The 20,730-nt window shown below is 39.8% G+C and overlaps 1 protein-coding gene across 1 annotated transcript in view; it reads right to left on the bottom strand.

Annotated features, from left to right (window-relative positions):
• The window catches only part of magi2a (membrane associated guanylate kinase, WW and PDZ domain containing 2a), a 156,539-nt gene that overhangs the window by 11,179 nt on the left and 124,630 nt on the right, over positions 1 to 20,730 (bottom strand). The window contains exons 11-16 of the mRNA XM_088347546.1: positions 11,628 to 11,672; positions 11,464 to 11,549; positions 9,649 to 9,841; positions 6,968 to 7,195; positions 4,712 to 4,897; positions 1,790 to 2,000 (exon numbers count right to left, since the gene is read on the bottom strand). Coding sequence (XP_088203672.1) covers positions 1,790 to 2,000; positions 4,712 to 4,897; positions 6,968 to 7,195; positions 9,649 to 9,841; positions 11,464 to 11,549; positions 11,628 to 11,672 — 949 coding nt within the window. The remainder of the gene's footprint in view (positions 1 to 1,789; positions 2,001 to 4,711; positions 4,898 to 6,967; positions 7,196 to 9,648; positions 9,842 to 11,463; positions 11,550 to 11,627; positions 11,673 to 20,730) is intronic.

Genomic DNA, 20,730 nt, shown 5'->3' with positions numbered 1-20,730 from the left:
GGTGTATATCGTGTAGATCACCCCCACCCCTCGTGACCAACTGTTATCACGTGCGCACTTGCCTCTTTTTGCTTTTGCTTTTAATATCGGTGAACGGAGTGTTTTAGCCCCTAACTATGCCTCCGAAGAAGGTCTGTGCAAGCAGGACAGGTGAAAAAAGAAAAGTTGTTCGTACAACTATTGCCTTTAAGAGAGACAAAATAGCTAAATATGAAAGAGGTGTGCGAGTTTCCGATCTTGCTAGCGAATACAGCATGCGCCTTCTGCTGACCACCACAAAGGTAAGAAATCCTATTCATAATTATTTTCTTTATCTTTTTTTTTTTATTTTATTTTATTTTTTTTACACGTTCGCGTTAGCGTAATCTTTCGTACGGAGGATTACGATAACGCGAACGTCCGATTAGCCTGGGTTAGCTCTATGATTGCGTTGTACATTCAGGTAAACATTCAGGGTGTTGGAACTGAGCCAAAATTTCCGGGTGTTGGAACGGAGCCCCCTTATCCAATGAAGCGCTAGCCACTTGTGGTGCTAAATGACTTGTAAACGACCTTATTTTTTTATTTTTACACGTTAATGTTAGCGTAATCTTTTGTACGGAAGATTACGATAACGCGAACGTACGATTAGCCTGGGTTAGCTACATGTTTACGTTAAACATTCATGGTAAACATTCAAGGTGTTGGAACGGATTAAAACGATTTACATTATTTTTGATGGGAAAAATGATTTCGGTGATTGAACAAATCGGTTCTCGAACAGGGTTCTGGAACGGATTATGGTCGAGAACCGAGGTTCCACTGTATATAAAAAAATATATATATTATATATCTCATCTCATCTCATCAGCTTCACCGCTTATCCTCAGTAGGGTTGCGGGGGTGCTGGAACCCATCCCAGCAATCATCGGGCAGTGGGCAGGGGACACCCTGAACTGGTTGCCAGCCAATCGCAGGGCACACGGGGACAGACAACTCACTCATTCACACCTAGGGACAATTTGGACCGGCCAATTCACCTGAAATGCATGTTTTTGGAATGTGGGAGGAAACCGGAGTGCCCGGAGGAAACCCACGGAAGCACGGGGAGAACATACAAACTCCGCACAGGAAGTCTGGAGCTGGATTTGAACCCACGCAGGAGGTTCCCATGACATGAACTGTGCCGCACATACGCTAACCACTGGGACTCCTTGCTGCCTATATATATATATATATATACATATATATATATATATATATATATATATATAGGCAGCAATGATATATATATATATCTATATATCTATATATCTATATATATATGGCTCCAATACTCCAATATATGGGTCTATAGCAATTTAAACATTTTAGGTTGCCAATCCCTTCTGTATTGCAACGGAAAACATTTGCTAAAAAGCACAAAGAAGGATCCAACTAAGGAAACTAAAAGTAACCAAGTTTTAGTTTTTTGGGGTACCTATAGCAGCAAGATCATGGACAGTTAGCTAGCAGCTAGCTCCAAGCGAGCCTCATGTTGAGCAAAATAAATGTTATGTTTTTTTGCTTATTTTTTTAAATCAATATTGCTTTTTAAGTAATAGTGTTTTTTTAACATTAACAGGCACTTAACCAGGCTGCCAAAAATGTTGGAAGAGTTAGGACAGACTAAAAAATAAAATAAAATGTCTTGAGTCACAAAAAGAAAAGAAGTCTAAAGCGCGAAGTAGCAAGGAGTCACTGTAGAGAGGTGTAAAATTGTTGGAATAGACCCTCATTATTTTTTTGGGTGAAATTGCTTTGGTCCTACCGGCCCTCATGCGGGTACATCTGCGTGGGGGGTGTGGGGAGCTGGCTGCTGTCGGGGTTCTGGTGGGCTCTATCGCCAGACTGGTCAGATTCGTGGGTCCCCAGGCTGACGTTGGTGGCCGAGGGGCTTTGCGTCTGTGGGCTCTTCGGCTGCCGCGCCAGGGGGCTCTGTTTTTCCGAGACGGGCGCTGATGCCAGGTTGCTCACCTCCGCTAGTCGAGGTAAAGATTGACATTCCATTATGTCAAATATAATGATGCAAATATTGGCAGAAGACAAACAAGAAAAATGTTTGATTTTTTCCCCCCTTTTAAATGTAAGGATATCATATTTTTTTATGAAAATCTTGCTTGTAATACAAAAGAAAATCCAGTTCACGACTAGTCCCAGAGCCTACCACTACCACTTACTGCTCGTGACTGCTCACTGCCAGCATCAACTCGCTTATTTTCTGCATGCAAACTACACAGGCAAAAAAATAAAATTTTAAAGTTTTTTGTGTGTTCGCTAAATTAAAGTTACAGTTACTTTTAGTTTTATGTGTACACTAAGTGCTAACGTATCATCAAAAGTCTCTCGATCTCATACCTCTCAACCTCCACCAATTACTCCCCTTATTAAAGATTGCAAATCTTCCCTTTAATTGATAACCAACACAACAAAGCAATTATCTACTAATAGCAAGAAAGACTATGTAGAATACCAATACAGTATTAGCAATCTACCATGACGTTGTCGCCTGCTACTATTGACAAAGACAATCCCTATGAGAGCCGAAATAGGAAAAACAAGATCGGCCCTTTTAAAAGTTTTTCCCCCCCATTTAAAAATTGTTATACGACATACACTGTTCGAAAATGATCAAAACATGTATAAAATATGGAAAAAAATTATCAGTTGACAGGTATGCCTTCTCTGTGACTCATCATTGCAATTGTCCACGTCCCTTTCAGGAAAATGTGTTTTATAACAATTTAGCAGTGGTGGGCCATGAGGGTCTGCAAGGCTCCTTTGCTTGCCTAAAATATATCTGAATCATGTGACGTTAATTGTTTTTTTGTCAATCAATACTTATTGAATAATTTCAAACGTTCAGCTTTTCATTGCTACTCCCTGGTCACACTAATTCTAGATGGGTGCTTTCATATTTAAGCATCACATTTCAGCCATCAGTTGTTGCTATGCTCAGAAATCTACCCAAGGCCTTTATAAAGAATCCTTAAGGCCCTTACCCCTAAAGTAAGTTTTTGAGAAGCAGTTGGTTTAGCCAATAACATTCTGAGTTAGAGAAATGTCAACCATTTGACAAACTATGACTGGCTAGGGGGCGGTAATCCACGAAAGCCATTAAACAAAGAAATAATACTATTATGTTTATTTAATAGCAAAAGGTCAGACATTCCAAAGCAGTAAGCCTTTCTGAAGTGGGATAATATTCTGTCCAACCACTTTTAGCCTAGAAGTAAGATCTGTTTACCTCAGATTTCTTTACAAAAGACAGGCTTTGTGTGTCATGCGGTGCAAGGCCCTTCACGCCCTCCCCCTCTTGGGGAGTCTGCTTGCCTCAGTCTGCACTCGGCGGACCCAGAGAGCCACGCGCGTGGTGGGGTGCTTGGCCCGGATCACTTTTACTTCACCCGATAGCTCACAAATAAATTAGGAATTTTCACTTACAAAAACTGGCTAATTCAGCTCCAGTGAAGGCATAAATGTATCATGGTCCACCACTGGTTTTTAGGGCTTACTTGGATGCATTGGGAGGACGAGAGCGGAGCAATTACCGTATTTTCCGCACTATAAGGCGCACCTAAAAGCCTTTATTTTTTTCAAAAGCTGACCATGCGCCTTATATATGGATCAATATTAAGTCTTGCAACTAAGGCAAGCAGCCGCCGACTAGATTTTCCCCCGAAGGCGAAGTAGTCCGCGGTGTATGCCGGGATTTATATACCAGCGTTTCATTTCCTAACCAATGTGTCAATCATCATTTGAATTAGTCACTATTGGCTAAAGTTATTCGGAGGTAAAGGGGGTGGATCCTTTTTATGATTTACAGGCTCGCATAGGCTAAAGGGGCGAAACAAAGCCTGCAATTGGCCGAAAAAGATGAATGTGAATCACACGTTAGGTTGCACTACGGCATAGAGAAAACCTTTTTTACTATTCTGTATTTGTAAATATTTTACTCTTCTGGATTTACTACACTCATGGTTGTAAGAAGACCATGGTTACGTATCATTATTGAACATGATGGCTGCAAGAGAACTTAGGTGAGCTATGCGGCTTTATATTTTCCCGGTATCTTGTTTTAGAACAATCTTGATGTTCCTGTGATGAGTCTATTTTTAAACTAAATTCAATTCAAAGTGTTTATTGTCATATGCACAGTAAAGAACCCCGTTTCCCTGCACAATAAAATTTTTACTTTGCTGTCCACACAGTTGCCAGCAAAAAATAAAATGGAAACCAAGAAATATTTGGCATTTCTTGAATCCCAAGACTTTAACCTTCCGAATGATATTTGGAACGATGCATTTGAGTGATTGGTGACATGGTACAGACACTGTTTCCGTACATGTCTGAGACATGTATTTGCTTCTTTGCAAGCTTTCGGAATGTTAAGGGGGTAATAAGTTTGACTGAACAATCTGACTGTTTTGTCGACGTTACCATTGTAGCGCCTTATAATCCGGTGCGCCTTATGTATGGAAAATATAGGATCAAAAACTATTTTTTGGGGGTGCGCCCTATAACCCGGTGCGCCTTATAGTGCGGAAAATACGGTACATTTTTAATGATCCCATATCGGGAAAATTGAGCTACGAGCACAAATTAATTAGGCCCGTATGAAAAGGGTACCACTGTATTTCAACTTGTTTTTCCAGTGAAAAAAGGAAGTGAAAGAAGGTGTTTTGTGTCCGACCTTCCTGTGGGATGACCTTGAGCGTGACGCTGAGGCCGGCGTCCTTTATGAGCTTGACAATGTCCCCGTGCGGCATGTTGACGATGGATTGGCCGTTGACGGCCAGGATGCGGTCGCCAACTTTCATTTTGGCGCAGCGGTCGGCCGGGCTCCCTTCAATTATACGCCCAATCTTGTGCGGCACGGCTACGGAAGGTACAAACCGTGCTCGGGGGTTAACTATTGACCGTTCCTAATCATGTGACAAAATCCAAGCAACCTAAGTCGTGGCGGCCATACTGGTTTGGTGTAAATCGGTAGGTTGACTTTAGTATTTTTGTGATTGACATTGGAAATATAGCCGTCAGAGATCTAGTTTGGTTGTCGTAAACGTTCCAGGCTATGTTACAACAACAAATGTTCACTGATGTACAAACGAGACCTATACACACTAGAAAAGACGTGTGACGGAAGGGTTAGTGTTGAAATAATGCGATCTCTGGGACTCGTTTCAACCAGGAAAAAAAGTATTTGCCTCCTTCCTGGATCCTGTGTTTTTTGCATATTTATCACTCACAAAGGTTCCAGATCATCAAACCAATTTTAATTTCACACAGAGAGAACCCAAGTAAATACAAAATGTAGTTTTAAAATGTTGATTCCGGACTTCCGGGGGCGCCATTTATTAAGGCACATAAAAAAAAAAAATCTAAGCTAATCTGGCCCTATGTGAAAAAGATAACTCCCCCCTTGTTAATTCCCAAAGTAACTGTGATTAACCAAAGTTTTAGGAAAGCTGAGTTCAATACCACAGGGCAAGCCCAAAATGTATTACCACCACCTGTGTTGGATCAAGAAATCTCTTAAATTCAAAATGTTAGAAAAAGGGAAGCAGGCTACAAAATCTCAAGAACACAATTGACATGCCACCATTCAAAAAAATTCCACAATAAATTACAAAAAAAGTCATTAAAATCCATCATTCCGGAAAAGGTCACAAAGCCATTTCTAAGGTTGTAGGTGTCCAGGGAACCACTGTCAGAGCCATTATCCACAAATGAAGAAAACTGAGAAGAGTGGAAAACCATCTCCAGGAGTCTTCGACCAACTGAGATTACCTCAAGAGGAAGTTACAAAAAAACATCAAAAAACAGCCAAGAAACTGCAGGCCTCGCTGGCCTTAGTTAAGGTCAGTGTTCATGACTCTACTATAAAAAAAAAGACACTGGCCAAAAATAGAATTGATGGAAGAGTTCCCAGGCGAAAACAACCATTGTCACAAAAGAACACAAAGAGTTGTCTCACATTTGCCAAAAAAACATCTAAATTATCCTCAAGAATTTGGGAAACATTCCATGGATTGATGAGTAAAAAAATTGAACTCTTTGGAACATGTGCAGCCCGTTACATCCGGCGTAAAAATGGCACAGCATTTGACAGAGTAAATTGTGCCACAGTAGACCATGGGGGTGGCAGTGTGATGGTCTGGGGCTGCTGACCAGGACAACTTGCTGTGGTTGACGGAATAATAAATTCTGGTGTTTACCAGAAGATCCTAAAGGAGAACGCCTGGCCATCGGTTGGTGTCCTCAAACTCAAGCGCTTTTAGATCATGTAACATGCCAGCAAGTCCTCTTCTTACTGGCTCAAACAAATACAAAAGGAAAGTTCTGGAATCCAATTGAGATGTTGTGGTGTGAACATATACAGGCAGTTAATGTTAGATAACCCTCTGATATGGAAGATTTGAAACAATTTAGCAGAAAAGAGTGGGCTAAAAATCCTCCACAGCGTTGTAAAAAAACTCATTACCAATTATTGTGAACGTTGGATTTCTGTTATCACTGCCAAAGGGGGCCCAACTCGCTATTGGGTTCAGGGGTAACTACGTTGTCACAAAGGGCTAGATAGGTTTTGATTTCCTTTGTGCCTTGACAAACTGAATCAACATTTCAAGCGCGTTTTTTATTTCCTTGGGTTGTCTGTGTGATATTGAAATTGGCCTGATGTTCTGAAACCTTTGTGAGTGATACAAGTGCAAAAACGCAGGAATCAGAAAGAAGGAAAGTACTCTTTCTCTGCACTGTACTTAGAAATAAACAGTTATGTCACAAAAAACAATGCATTCCTCTTTCATTTGAACATATAATAAAATGAGTGTATACCCTTGATAACATCAACCAGTAAGGCCAACTGTCTACTTCCGGGTATGCGTGTGACGTCACACAAAAACGTTAATTTGGCTAATTGCCATCCCGATTGTTTTGCCTGTCTTACAATTTGCGGTGGGCGCCTCGGGTCGGTTGAGGGAGCTGATGATGACGAAGCCAAAGCCTTCGCACTCTTTGCGGTGGATAAGGACGTCACTCGGTTGCGCGTTGGCAGGCGGTGCTGCCCCGTTGGCCGTAGCACCGGTGCTGTTTGTGTACGTCAGGTCGCTCCGTGGCGAGCTGTGCTGCGTGGACACCGAGCCTGAGTAGCGTCCGTTCTCCTGACACAAGTCTCCTAACACAGTGATCGGCAACAAACAGGTCGCACAGAAAGAAAAATAAGTTCCATTATTTTTCACACATAAGCAAAGCTAGGGTGGTGATAATGTTTTCAGTATAGATATAAGTATAAATATCTGTTTATTTATTTGTTTGTGTGTCTGTGCACCCCCCAAAAAAGGCGGAGGGAGTAGATCTGACCACCAACTTTCTCAAGCACCTCAGATAGGTTAGTTATCCCAGATGTGAAAAATGCCCTAAAAAGCTGACTCTGTTAGGGTCTGGTTCTCCTCTTTTCGCCAAGGTGCACCAAGTGGATTTTAAACTAGATACAGGTGTGTCCATTATCCACACACCGGACATTTTGTACAGAACCCGTTGTAGGGTCATTTTTAATTTCACTGCCATACCAGGTCTGTTTTATTATAATTCTGTTTTCTTATTAGGGTATTCTGTACGTTTGTAACTTTATTCCTTGCATTTTCTATTTCCGTTTTATGTCCTTGTTTATGGTTTGGACTTTGTCAGGTTTGTGTTGTGTTTGGACATTTGTTGTTTTGTGAACCTTTTGTTTGTCACTTTGTGCCTCCTTTTGTTATAAAATACCATCCTTCTTTTTGAGCACCCCTAACTCCAGTTACTGCTTCCTCATATAAATCATCTCCCCCAAAACTAAACAGACTTAGCACTTTTGGTTTTGTTGACCCAGATTTTTTTCCCCGAATGACATTTCATTCTCCCAGGCCCGAAACAAAGGTCCACAAAACAACTAAATTTCCCAAAAAAACACAAAATGAACAAATCAGTATAATCAGGGATAGGTGTGTGGATAATGGACACAACTGTAGCCAGTCCAAAATCCACTTGGCGCCCCTTGGTGGAAGAAGGAGAACCAGACCCTAACAGTGACAAGCATGATCTTAAAATGTGGAAGGAAACCAGAGTGCCCGGAGGAAACCAACGCCGCTACAAGGAGAAAAAGCAATCTCCGCACGTGGAGGCCGGTTGTTGGAATTGAACCCTGTACTTCTGCACCATGGGGCTGACACACTCACCACTCAGCTGCCATCCCAGCATGAAATGTTAAAATTGTTGTTATCGTTATGGTATTTTCCGGACTATAAGTCACTTTTTTCAGTTTGGCCTGGGTTATGACCAATGTTCCCTGTAATTTTCCACGGGTCTGAGCGTTCACACAAAGTCTGTGAACAACGCTTGAAACAACAGTGAGCAACAGCAATCCCAAGTGTGGCAACTAAGTCAAACATGTCCAAAATTTGACATCACGTTACATTTTTGCTGAATTTCCGGCAATGCAAAAAATGTTTTCACTTTTGAATGAATTGACTAATGTATTATTGCAAAGGTTGTACGGCCTACAAACAATTCTTTCACAAGATTTCTATTTCTTTTTTTTTCCTGGTATCTTTTGTCGCATAATACTAACATTTTTGGGGGCTTATTTAGTCGGTTGCACGATACACAACTCTATTTAATCACATTTTTAGTGGAAGTACAATGTTGGCAACAAGATTGACCTGGTATAATTAGAAATTATTTGAATGCAACACAATTTTTTTCGGAGCAGCGCGGCGGGGCAGTGGTTAGCGCGTGTGCGGCACAGTTCTAAGGTCTTGGGAACCTCCTGTGTGGGTTCAAATCCAGCTACTGGACTTCCTGTGCGGAGTTTGTATGTTCTCCCCGTGCTTGCGTGGGTTTCCTCCAGGCACTCCGGTTTCCTTCCACATTCCAAAGACATGCTGCACCGCTTATCCTCAGTAGGGTCGCGGGGGTGCTGGAGCCCATCCCAGCAATCATCGGGCAGTGGGCAGGGGACACCCTGAACTGGTTGCCAGCCAATCGCAGGGCACACAAGGACAGACAACTCGCTCGCTCATTCACACCTAGGTACAATTTGGACCGGCCAATCCACCTGAAATGCATGTCTTTAGAATGTGGGAGGAAACCGGAGTGCCCGGAGGAAACCCACGCAAGCACGGGGAGAACATACAAACTCCGCACAGTAAGGTAGCTGGATTTGAACCCACACGGGAGGTTCCCAAAACTGTGCCGCACACGTGCTAACCACTGCGCCGCCGTGCTGCCCGCTTGTTGTTCCCTTATATCTTAAATTGCCTCTCAAGACGACTTATGTTTTAGTGTTGATTTTTATCAAATCAATTTCCCCCCAAAATGGGACTCCGGTGATACTTATACATTGTTTTCCTTCTTAATTATTTATTCTTTGGCTGATGCGACATATACTCCAGAGCGACTTATATTCCGTAAAATACAGTATCCTTATTATTATTATTTTAGAGAACGTACTGACATGTTTAATGCCGCCCTTGGTCCGTGCCGTGAAAATATTGTCAGAAAATGAACCAGTAAGGTTATGGACTATTGTCCTAACATTTGGTAGTCAGTTATTTCCTTTTTCAAGACAATTTTTTGAGAAAACAAACAAACCTGTAGCCTGCCTCCGTCTCCTTATGATCATGTTAACTTGTCCGTTTCGCGCCGCACTGTGCATCAGATCGATGACGTAGCGATGCGGCTTGCCCACCACCGGAATACCGTCCACAAAAAGGAGCTCATCACCGGGACGCAGACGTCCGTCCACGTCAGCCGGGCTCTTCTCGATGATGGCGCCGATCAAGATCTGCTGGAGAAAAAAAGAAAAATGGACTTTTAGCTACACTGAGACACTTGAGGACGACTTCCTGCTTATGGCCACATGCAGTGTGTGCTAAAGCAACGGTCCCATTATTTATTAACCTATTCTGTGCCACAGACAAGTTAAACTTTTCGACATAAAAAGTGCTAGTGTTGTCAGCTATGCATTGTATGACCAGCTCCAATTATGAAAGATAGTTGAGGGCAAAAATCTGGTGTCCCCTGGTGGCTAAGTGCCGTCAATGACACTCAACGTGGAATTACTGAGTACTTTTGCACAGTGGTAGGCAACCACCGAACTAGTACAGGGCCTGGGATCGTTTGAGAGCAGGCCGCACAGTAAGAAAAAAAAAAAAAACGGCCTTATTTTTTGCTCATACCACATTTATTTGTATACACACACATTATTTTTATCTATAATATATAATATGTAATATATATATATATATATATTTATATATATATATATATATATATATATATATATATATATATATATATATGTCATGAACCAGAACAGGATCAGGACCCAAACGCGTGATGGGGGTTGATACTGGACAGGACAGAGAGTATAGATAATGAAACAGGATATCGAAAATAAACAGGACAAACAAGATGGGAACGAAAAATCGACAAAATAATAAACAGGACAAAATAGACAGAAACAAAACTGGAAACCGAATCTAAACAGGACAAAATAAACGGGACAGGAAATGCCAACAGGAACAGGGCCGAGTCGAAACCCACGTCTTGCGGGCAGAAGTTTGTTGACGAGCTGACAAATGGAGAATGAGAACACTGAACTTGAATAGAAGGAAAGCCTATCTGTCAACAAGCCGCAGCTTGCGTCACACGGGCACACACACACACATATACATATACACATATATACATATACACACACATATATACATATACACATATATACATATATATACATATACATACATATATACATATACATATACATACATATACATATATATATACATATACATACATATATATATACATATATATATACATATACATACATATATATATACATATATATAAACATATACATATATATATATATAAACATATACATATATATACATATATATACATATACATATATATACATATATATATACATACACATATACATATATATACATATATATACATATACATATATATACATATATATATACATACACATATACATATATATATACATATATATATACATACATACATATACATACATACACATACATACATACATACACACACATACACACACACACACACACACACACACACACACACACACACACACATACATATATATATATACATATATATATATATATATATATATATATATATAAAATTCTTGACCTACGAGTGTTTTAAAAAAAAATCATGTTTGCATGATAGTTTATATATTTTCACAATGAATTACTTTTTCTTTTTTTTTACCACTAGGGGGAGCTCAATTATACAGAAAGTCCCTTTAAAGAAAATAAATATTTACTTATTATGACATTTTTGTGTTTTTCCAGTAAAATGAGGGCATGTCTGCATGGCCATACGAGCCTTCTCACGTGTCTCCGGACTCACAGGCTGGCCTGCATCGTCCCCGCCCAGGACCCTGAAACCGAAGCCAGACTTGTGCCTCCGCAGGTTCACCTCCACGTCCTGGTACTCTGAAAGAGGACAAAGTTGGATTGATCTGGACGCTTGTGCCACGTCTTTTTTCAAATGCAACGAAAATGAAGCACTACCTGACGAAGAGTCCGTGGGAAAAATTACCTTTGGGGTCGCCGACTCTGCATAGAAAAACAAGCCGTAATAAAGTCCCAAATATTTCACGAAACTGCTGGAAAGGTGCTGACGTCCATAACAGTCAGGAAGTCCAATGCGGACACTTTTTGTGTGTATTTGAAAAGCCTCAGTTTTATGCACAAATTGATTCCAATGTAGACCCTACTCAAACCCCAAACCGAGTAAATCACCAAGGTTGGGGGGATTACTTTAAAATTGTAAACAGTTACAGTTACTAGTTACCTGTTTTAAAAAATGTAATCAGTAACATAATCTGAATACTGTATAATATCAAAGTCATGTACCTTGATTACTTTCAATTATTTTTGGATAACTCCAATATGAAACATGTTAATAAAAGAAAATGAACTAAATATAAGTACAATTACAATATTTTGTTTAAGATAAATGATAAATGTAAGCTTGAAAAAAGACTAGAGGAAACCAAGATCAAGTAGTTGCTTCTAGTCCAACAAAAAGTGCTCACATTTAACCACATAGCATTGTGTATTAAGCAAAAATAAAACGTTCTCTTTCACATAACAGATAATATATGCTTTGTTACAGTTTACATTAAGAACCCAACTATTTTTTATTGCAGAAAAACTTCACTTTCTGAATTCCAATGAAACTGTCATCTCTTTCAGTCTCACTAGTGTCAGTGATTGGAATTATGATGGACACAATCCGTCCATCAGTGCATACATAATACGCATATACATAATGTATATGTAAATTTGAGACTCATGTGAGTGAGTGCATGAAGTGAATGAATGGATGCTTGAAAGGATGCCGTGTCACAAACCAGAATGGACACAGGACTCAATTGCATGTGTTTCTCAGACTTTATTGAAAGAGAGTGAGAGTAAGGCTTGCTTGATTGCTTGATCCGAGGACTGGCGGAAAGCTGGAATGAGCAAGGCGGGAGTGACACTTCGGTGTCGGAAGAAGACAGGCGGGAATGGCAAGTCGTTTGACCAGGGCTGGAGATCAGAGGCGATGTAAAGTTTGTAATAGTGGTCATAGGCAGGCGCCAGGCAAAACACGCGTAGTCAGGTTCGAAAATGGGTCAAAAAACGGGAATCAGGCTGGAAACAGGTTTTAACAGGGACAAAGTCGGACGGGAACGCTCATTGAGTGAAACACAACAGCTCGCAACGATCTAACAAAGTTTGAACTGAAGTTGGGGCTTAAGAAGGGTGAGGCCACCAAACAGTTTGTCCGGGCTGTTGGCGCCAAACAAGCTGCCACAGGTGTTCCAAACGGGGCAATCATGACATGCCGTGGAAGAGGGCACACCTATCAGGCCTTCAATTGCATTAACCATTTCATTTCCTGTTTTTAATTTATAAAGTATGTTCATACTTGTTTGTTGATGTTGTTTCGTTAGTTAAACTATAATTACATAGCACTTTGATTAGTTTTGCAAATTTTTGGGCCATTTAGTCATGTTTTGTAGCTGGAGGGAGTCCTGAAGGTAAGCACACCGTGCTTGTGTCACGACCAGAACGAAATTAGGACCCAGATGCGTATTGAGATAAAGCAGAAAGGCAGTGCCCGCGATCCGGTGCTCGCTGGACGCGGGAAGCAAGCCGCCCACAGAATCGGAACGTGTTCTGATTGCGGAAGTGGATCTTCTGGAGCTGAAGCTCGTAGTGTCGTAGACGGAAAAACAGGTCAATAGCCGGGACAGGAGAGCAAAACGTGGTCGCGATCAGAAAACGAGTCGTAAGCCGGGACGGGAGATCAAAACGTAGTCGGGGTCAAAAAACAGGTTGTAGCCGGAGACCAATGGGGAAATCAGGAACGGACGGGAGGAAAACAGGTGAAAAAAGCGGGAAAAATGCTTGCCTTTTAGAAACAGAGGTTACCTGACGGACTGACAACAGGCGAGTGAAAGGGCTGAGCTTAAGTAGGATGGGGTTCCAATCAGGAAGCCAGCAGCGGCTGGCACCAAATGGGCGGGCAACATGACAGCGTTTGTGTGGATTGAATGAGACAGCAGAGAGAGAGAGAAAGATAGAGAGAAAGAGAGAGAGATAGAGAGAGAGAGAAAGAGAGGGGGAGAGAGAGAGAGAGAAAGGAGCGGACAGACGTGGCAAAGGTTAACAAAGCTATTGAGAATGAGGAAAGGAATAAAAAGAGAATAAAGGAATAAAACTATCGCGCACTGGTCATTAATATTCTTCTCAGAAATGGCAACATAGATATGCTTTTGAATAACATTGTAATTCTGCAAAGTTATCCTTATTTTTTATAAAACATACCTGTAATTTGAATATGCCTTTTTTTCTGTAACTTTAACGGAATACAATTGCTTCAAAAAGAAAGGCTAACAGGCTCAGAGACAGTTTAATCTCAAGGGCCATCACCACCATAAACAAGCGCACAAGACTAAAAATTATACTGTATCTAAGGACTATAAAGTGCACCTAAAAACCACTACACTGATGCACTAACAACTTAGGCCAGTCTCCAAACTCTACCTTGTAAATATTTTGCCGAATTATCCTGACATTCTTCTTATCTTATTTTTCACTTAAATCTTTATTATGTATTTATCCTGGAGTGCCATGTGTAATCTTGTTGTAAACAATATTCACTACGTTATTAATTATGACAATAAAGACTATTCTTACTATAATTATTATGCTAATAATTCTTGCAAATTATCAAGTGTCAGCTTACAAACAATACGAACATTTTTTAAAAGAACGTTTTTATCACCGGAGGCAGGACTGCACCTTGAAAAAAGTGGAACTTTTAAACAACTTTGAGTACTTTTATAATCTGTCGTGAAGAACATCATCTGTTCCAAGGGTTTATTGAGAGCGTTTACGATGTATACCTTCATGGAGTCCATAAACATGCTGCCAAAAGTTTTTTATTGCTACTTGTTGATCATCCACCTGCAGGTACTTACGCCTGCTATCAAAGATTGTCCAGCACTTCTTGGGTTTAGACAGTACCGAGACTCTTTAGAAGATGTGACAGGGTTCTGTTGTTTGGGGGCCAGCTTCAACCAGTTTGATTGCTAAAATAACTTATCATGTTTTTACTATGTTATTACCAGGTTGTAATTGTTAGAGGTCATAACAAGCTCCTTAAACAACTACACATCATGACGGTTGGAAATCAAATGCACTCGAATTTTACAACGAGCCATTTATGTTTAAAAAAAGTCCACGAGCTACTCAGGTGATTTTAGGTGGCTACTTGTGGCCTGCGGGCACCAGTGTAGAGACCGCAGCTCTATTTTGGGTTTAAAGCATCAATTTATTTCTGTTAATGTTACAGTGCTCATTAACAGTTTATGCGTATAAACACACACTGCAAAAAAAAAAAAAAAAGTTTGGAGTGGAAATTTCTCTGGAATTCAAATTACTGTATTTGCACTTAAAATAACCAAAAATGGGTGAAACATTTGGCCTATTAAAAGTATTATAGAAAATATTAATTAAAATGAGCACCATTATCCACCATCCACCTTAAGAATATTTTATTTATCTTAAAGGGCCAGTTTCTCTTATTTGGCCCCTAGATGTCATTGTATTGTATCATACACCAAAAACAAGTGCTAAAAAGCATGACGAAGAATACATCATTTTTCTTCTCTTTTTTTGCCAACCCTTTCTTAAGGTTTTTCGGTTTTTCAGGTAGTCATAGCAACAAGATGACAGAGAATCATGTCAGCTCCTTCTAGGCAAGGTTCATGTTATGTTAGGTAAATACAAATTTCTTGACCTCCGAGTATCCCAAAAAGGCTCGTTATACAATAATTCCTGTATTTCTGATCATTTTTTCAAAAAAATATATATTTTCTTAATAAATAAAGCTGTGTTTACCACTAAATAACACAAACTGTCCCGTTAAAGACGATTTCTTTAGGTTACTTAAAATTGGAGAAATATTTTAGTCAGGAAATATCCTACTTCAAAGGGCTAAATATTGTGCCAATGAGGAACAAATCTTTTTTTTTTTTTAACTCTTTCCAGTTGATGTTTTCTCTCTAAAAATTATGATCATTAAGTAGAAATTATAATAAAAGTAGACATTTCATATGATTATTGTTAATGTTATCAAAGTAAACATCTAATGACAAAGAAATAATTGTTAAAAAAGTGGATTTGAATAAAATAAGTAGTAGCACAAGCGCTTTTTTAAAGTAGTGAATGGGTACAGCAAGCAGGAAGAATATTTCTTCCTACAACTTCAAAACATATTTGTGTGTGTCTTGTTAATGTTATGACATTATTGCGATGTAATGATAATGTATAACTTTTATTCTGATCCTATTATAAGATTAAAGTTGCAGTGCTAGGGATTTTGAAGTTTTATCTTCTAATATTGAAGCTAGTTTTGAAGAAATGCAAACATATGCGACAATATGCTTTTTATATCCTGTTATAATGATTCTTGCTTGCGTAAAGTGCAAGTGCGCCTAATACAGTGTGGCGCCGGTGTCACATGATGTCATTATTAAATGACGAAGCAGGCAAAGTAGAATATAATGTGAGAGCACGCCGGACCTTGGGGCTCAATTGACAAGATGAGAAATGCTGTGACATGGGGCAGACGGGCCCAGATGGTGCCTTGAGGAAGTGCAACAAGTGAGCAAAGCAGCTTCTAAAATATGTCTTGCAATACATGGAAGTAAGGAGAAAAACTGGTGGGGTGAGAGAGCTTGCTGAGAAGGTTGATGAAAATGTTCCGAGATAGTTTGGACTTATGGAAAAATTGGATGAAGGTCGTTTGATTAAAATGAGTATGTAGTGTATAGGTGGTGGGAAATGGAATAATAGGAAGGCCCAAATAAGGTTGGATGGATAGAGTAAAACATGCTCTGGATGTGTGGTCGGTTAACATAATGGAAGCAAGACTGTGTGCAAGGAATACATGTAAATGGCAAAGGATATTTAAAAATGACTGATATCGATGCGTATGATGTGGGTAAAAAAATGTATTCTGTCAGGACGCTCTGCTGATTAAGGGTTCCGTGGCACAGCAACTCACCCCTTGTTGTGTTGTGGGCTTAAGGTTTGGTGTCAGGTTGGGAGGATCAAAGGGGAATGAATGTTTGTTGAATGTGTGTTCTTGACTCTAGCCACAACCCACTAGGGGGATATGGCTTTCGGTATATAGATAGATAGACATGCAAATATCAACTCGCCTTTTTAAAGCAGTTACCCTGAGATTCTAATTCATGCATTTATTCTTCCCGTCTTGATTACTATAATGCACTACTCTCCGGTGTCCTGATGTCTTGGATCAAAAGTTTAACTGACCTGCACTGGCTCCTTGTCAGTTTAGGATGTGTTTTGAGGTTATGTTGGTAACTTGCCCCCTCTTATCTTTCTAATTTAATTGCCCTCTATGTTTCTTCTCAAAGCCTTTGCTCAGAAAACGCTGGTCTAATGGTGATTCCAATAGCCAAGAAGAAATCTACAGGTTGAGCATTCTCCATTTGGGCCCTGGTGCTGTTGAATACTCTGTCTTTTGACGTACAATCTGCAACCGCAGTGGATGTGTTTTATTCGATGCTGAAGAAAAACGTAATGGATTGCCTTCTTGTCCTTGACGGAGAAGGCCTGGACTTTGCACGTTCCATGCCTTCCGAGACTTCGTAGTAGCACTTGGACCCGATGTACGCCATCATACTGTATATAACCTAATGCATCGGTCAAGATTTTGGGGCAGATGCTCTCAACTGGAAATTCTTTTATTACCTATATATATATATATATATATATATATATATATATATATATATATATATATATATATACAGGTATATATTGTTGATTGTGTTTGTGTAGGCAGCACGGCAGCGCAGTGGTTAGCGAGTGTTCTGAGGTCACAGTTCTGAGGTCACAGTTCTGAGGTCATGGAATCGAACCGTCCAGTGTGGAGTTTGCATGTTCTCTCTGTGCTTGCGTGGGTTTCCTCCGTTCACTCTGGTTTCCTCCCACTTTCCAAAAGCATGCATTTCAGGTTAATTGGCTGGTCCAAACTGTCCCTAGGTGTGAATGAGTGAGTGGATAGTTGTCTGTCTCTGTGTGCCCTGCGATTGACTGGCAACCAGTTCAGAGTGTCAGTCAATCCCACTGCCAGAAGATAGCTGGGATGGGCTCCAGCACCCCCGCGACCCTACTGAGGATAAGCGGTGCAGATAACGGATGTCTATGTATTGTCTGTTGATGACCTTGCAACATACATTACAGCCAGTCATCGTAAAAATGGGATTACCTCAAGGTTTCTTCATTTTTTTGACATTTTTTGAGTTTTTCCTTGCCCTCATGTAGGTTTCAGATTAGGGGTTCTTGTAATGGTTGACTGTACAGTCCTTTGAGACTGTTCATGATTAAACATGACCAGAATTGACTTAAGTATTTGTTGTATTTTCTGGGGATGCTAAAAAACTGCACAAATATAATTGGTGTCAAGGAAATATTTCAAGAAGTTTCGTCGAAATTGCCCATGTTGCTGTTGGACAATTCTGCTGAAGAAAAAGTGTAAAATAGTTCACCATTAGAGGCACTGAATTTCTGGATGGGTATTCCAAAAAGACACACAATGGAATCCCAAAGAATACTCCTTGACAACATTCAAAAACCTGCTTCCATAATTTTTTCATGGTTAAGCGCCTGCAGCTCTCCCGCACTCCAAGAGATAGCAGCATTGCCCCATTTTGCAGTCTCCCTCTCCACTCCCCGGTCCAGGTGCCCCCAATCATTATTATATCTATAAATACTCCGGTCTCCCACTCCATATCGCCGGGTCGTCATTGTAATCATCTCTAAGATATTTTCTCTCTCAGATGAGAAGCTCTTCATCTAAAGACATTCTTCTCCAGGTTTTCCCCTCAAGGTATTCCTCAAATATTTTTATTAGCCTAAATCTGGGAACTCAGCTGAGGGAGGCAAGTGACAATGAAGGAGCAGGAGCAACTAACAATAGGGAAAAGCGGTGAGCCATAGTCTGCAGCCAAGTGGCTAACATGAGTGGAGAAAAGGAAAAAATGGAAGAAAATGTGGTAGATGCCTAATTGACAGGAATTGTTGACTATCGCATACAAGGGCCAGCTATGGAAGTTTAAAAAAGTGGCTGTTAACTCCAAGAGAAGCTACCTTAACAAAATCCTCATCTATCGTATCGTAGCACTGTAGAATTGCAGCCAAACATGTCAACTTTTTAGAACAGCGTAACAAGATGCATAGTATAATTAAGAGTTTCTAAACCTAGATAGTACATGTGTTTTAGCTTATCATTTGGATCAATAGTGTATTCTTTAAATGAATGTAGTATTTTTGACACAATGAGAGGTTACTGTATAATACACACAGAGGGGCTTTAATGCTTTTAGTGCAACTGAAAAAAGGAGCCTGGGAGCAAATGTAGTGAGGGAAGTTTGAGCAGCGTTAGTGTACAATTCCTCACGTTGGAAAGCAAACAAATGTAAGAGCAGTAGCTTGAGCTTGTTGTTTATGTTTACCCGCTTGCAGCTAAACAATAAATAATGAACTACAAATGCAATGTGGGAATACACTTTTAGGCCTGCAAATAGAGAATATTCAATTCTAACCACTCAACTTAGAATTACCAGATAGAAAATGTTTTCCATATGTGACCAGAAAAAGCGAAAAAGGTGCCCTATTGGCTTTCAAGAAACAGTTGTGCGTGGAAAAGAATGACTTTGCACAAAGTCTATTCACCCCAATATGGTTATAGGCAAAATCCCCTCAAACAACCCAGTACAGTGGCCCCTCTTCGTATGATATTAATTTGTTCCCAGTTTGAGGTTGTACCTAGAATTATTCATGTCTTGAACCAGTGTCTGAAACTTATGACAAAAAGTTACCAGACACCAGGGCAAAGTTGCCTGCCCAGCCATAAAGTTGCCTGCTCTATTTTTCACAACAATAATCGCAAAAAAATACCATAGTTGCCAAGTATTAAGGATTGATAATCAGAATATATAACAGAACACCACTTTAAAATTAAGTTTATTATAAATCTACTTATAAGATTCATTGCATGTATATGAGATCTGCCATCAGTATGTACCTGTATTTACTCATCTTCATTCATGCAATGTTTGCGTTGCGTCGTCTGCTCTTTCCACGATGCTTTTAATGTACGTTTACGTTTTGTAGCGTCATAAATCTTGTTAGCTCCTTTCGAATCTTTCTTCTAGGGCTGAGGTTTTGGCTTGATTCCTAACCACTTATCCATTTCTCTTGTGTTCTCTGTGCGTCTACTTTGGAAAATGATATGCAAATGAACGACCTTAAAGCGCTCAGGAAAATACAGAAGCACGAAGTTATTCGATGCATGCTTCTGATTGGCTGCCAAGTATTCAAATTGCCAAACGAACCAAAATTCCGAAATTTCCAAACCGAACGAAGATTTTGAAATCGGAATAAAGCTAACGTTTGATATGAATAAAAAAAAAAAACAACCCAGAAATATTTTTTTTTTCCTTGAAAAAGTTGTCGGGCACCCGGGCGGAGACATTTTGTAAGTTGTACGCCCGACGTAAAAGATGCACGCCCCGGGCGTCCGGGCAGACGTTATTTCAGAACACATTTGAGCACATTTTCCCTATACGAAATAAAGAAATAAATGAATTTATCCGTTCCTAGACTCCAAAATCCTCCCTAGAAATTATTAAAAATATCTTCCCAATCACAAAATACATTAAAATATTAGTTGAACATAGAAATACAGTAATAATATAGATAAGATGATATAAACACGTTTCTTTTTTGCTCGAACGACATCTCGAAGTTTTCGTAATAGAGTAGCTTTTATGCAGTTAAATGTTAAATGTAAAATACAGTGCCTAGAGAAAGTATTGTCCCCCTCAAACCCCAATAATTTTTTGTCATATTGCCAAATATTTGTTTTAAGATGTGTGAAACATGCTCAAAAATACTTGTTACTGTGATCGCAGTAAAATGAGGTTTTAAAAAGTATTAACTCAAAAGCGGGCTATATTTTTGCAATAATTTTGCAAGACACTGCATTTGTTATTTTTTTCTGAAAAGATGGGCCAAATGGGGG

The sequence above is a fragment of the Urocampus carinirostris genome, chromosome 11 (assembly GCF_059441175.1).
Source record: "Urocampus carinirostris isolate Australia breed hairy pipefish chromosome 11, RoL_Ucar_1.0, whole genome shotgun sequence".
Lineage (NCBI taxonomy): Eukaryota > Metazoa > Chordata > Actinopteri > Syngnathiformes > Syngnathidae > Urocampus > Urocampus carinirostris.
This window is presented reverse-complemented; position numbering and strand designations above follow the sequence as displayed.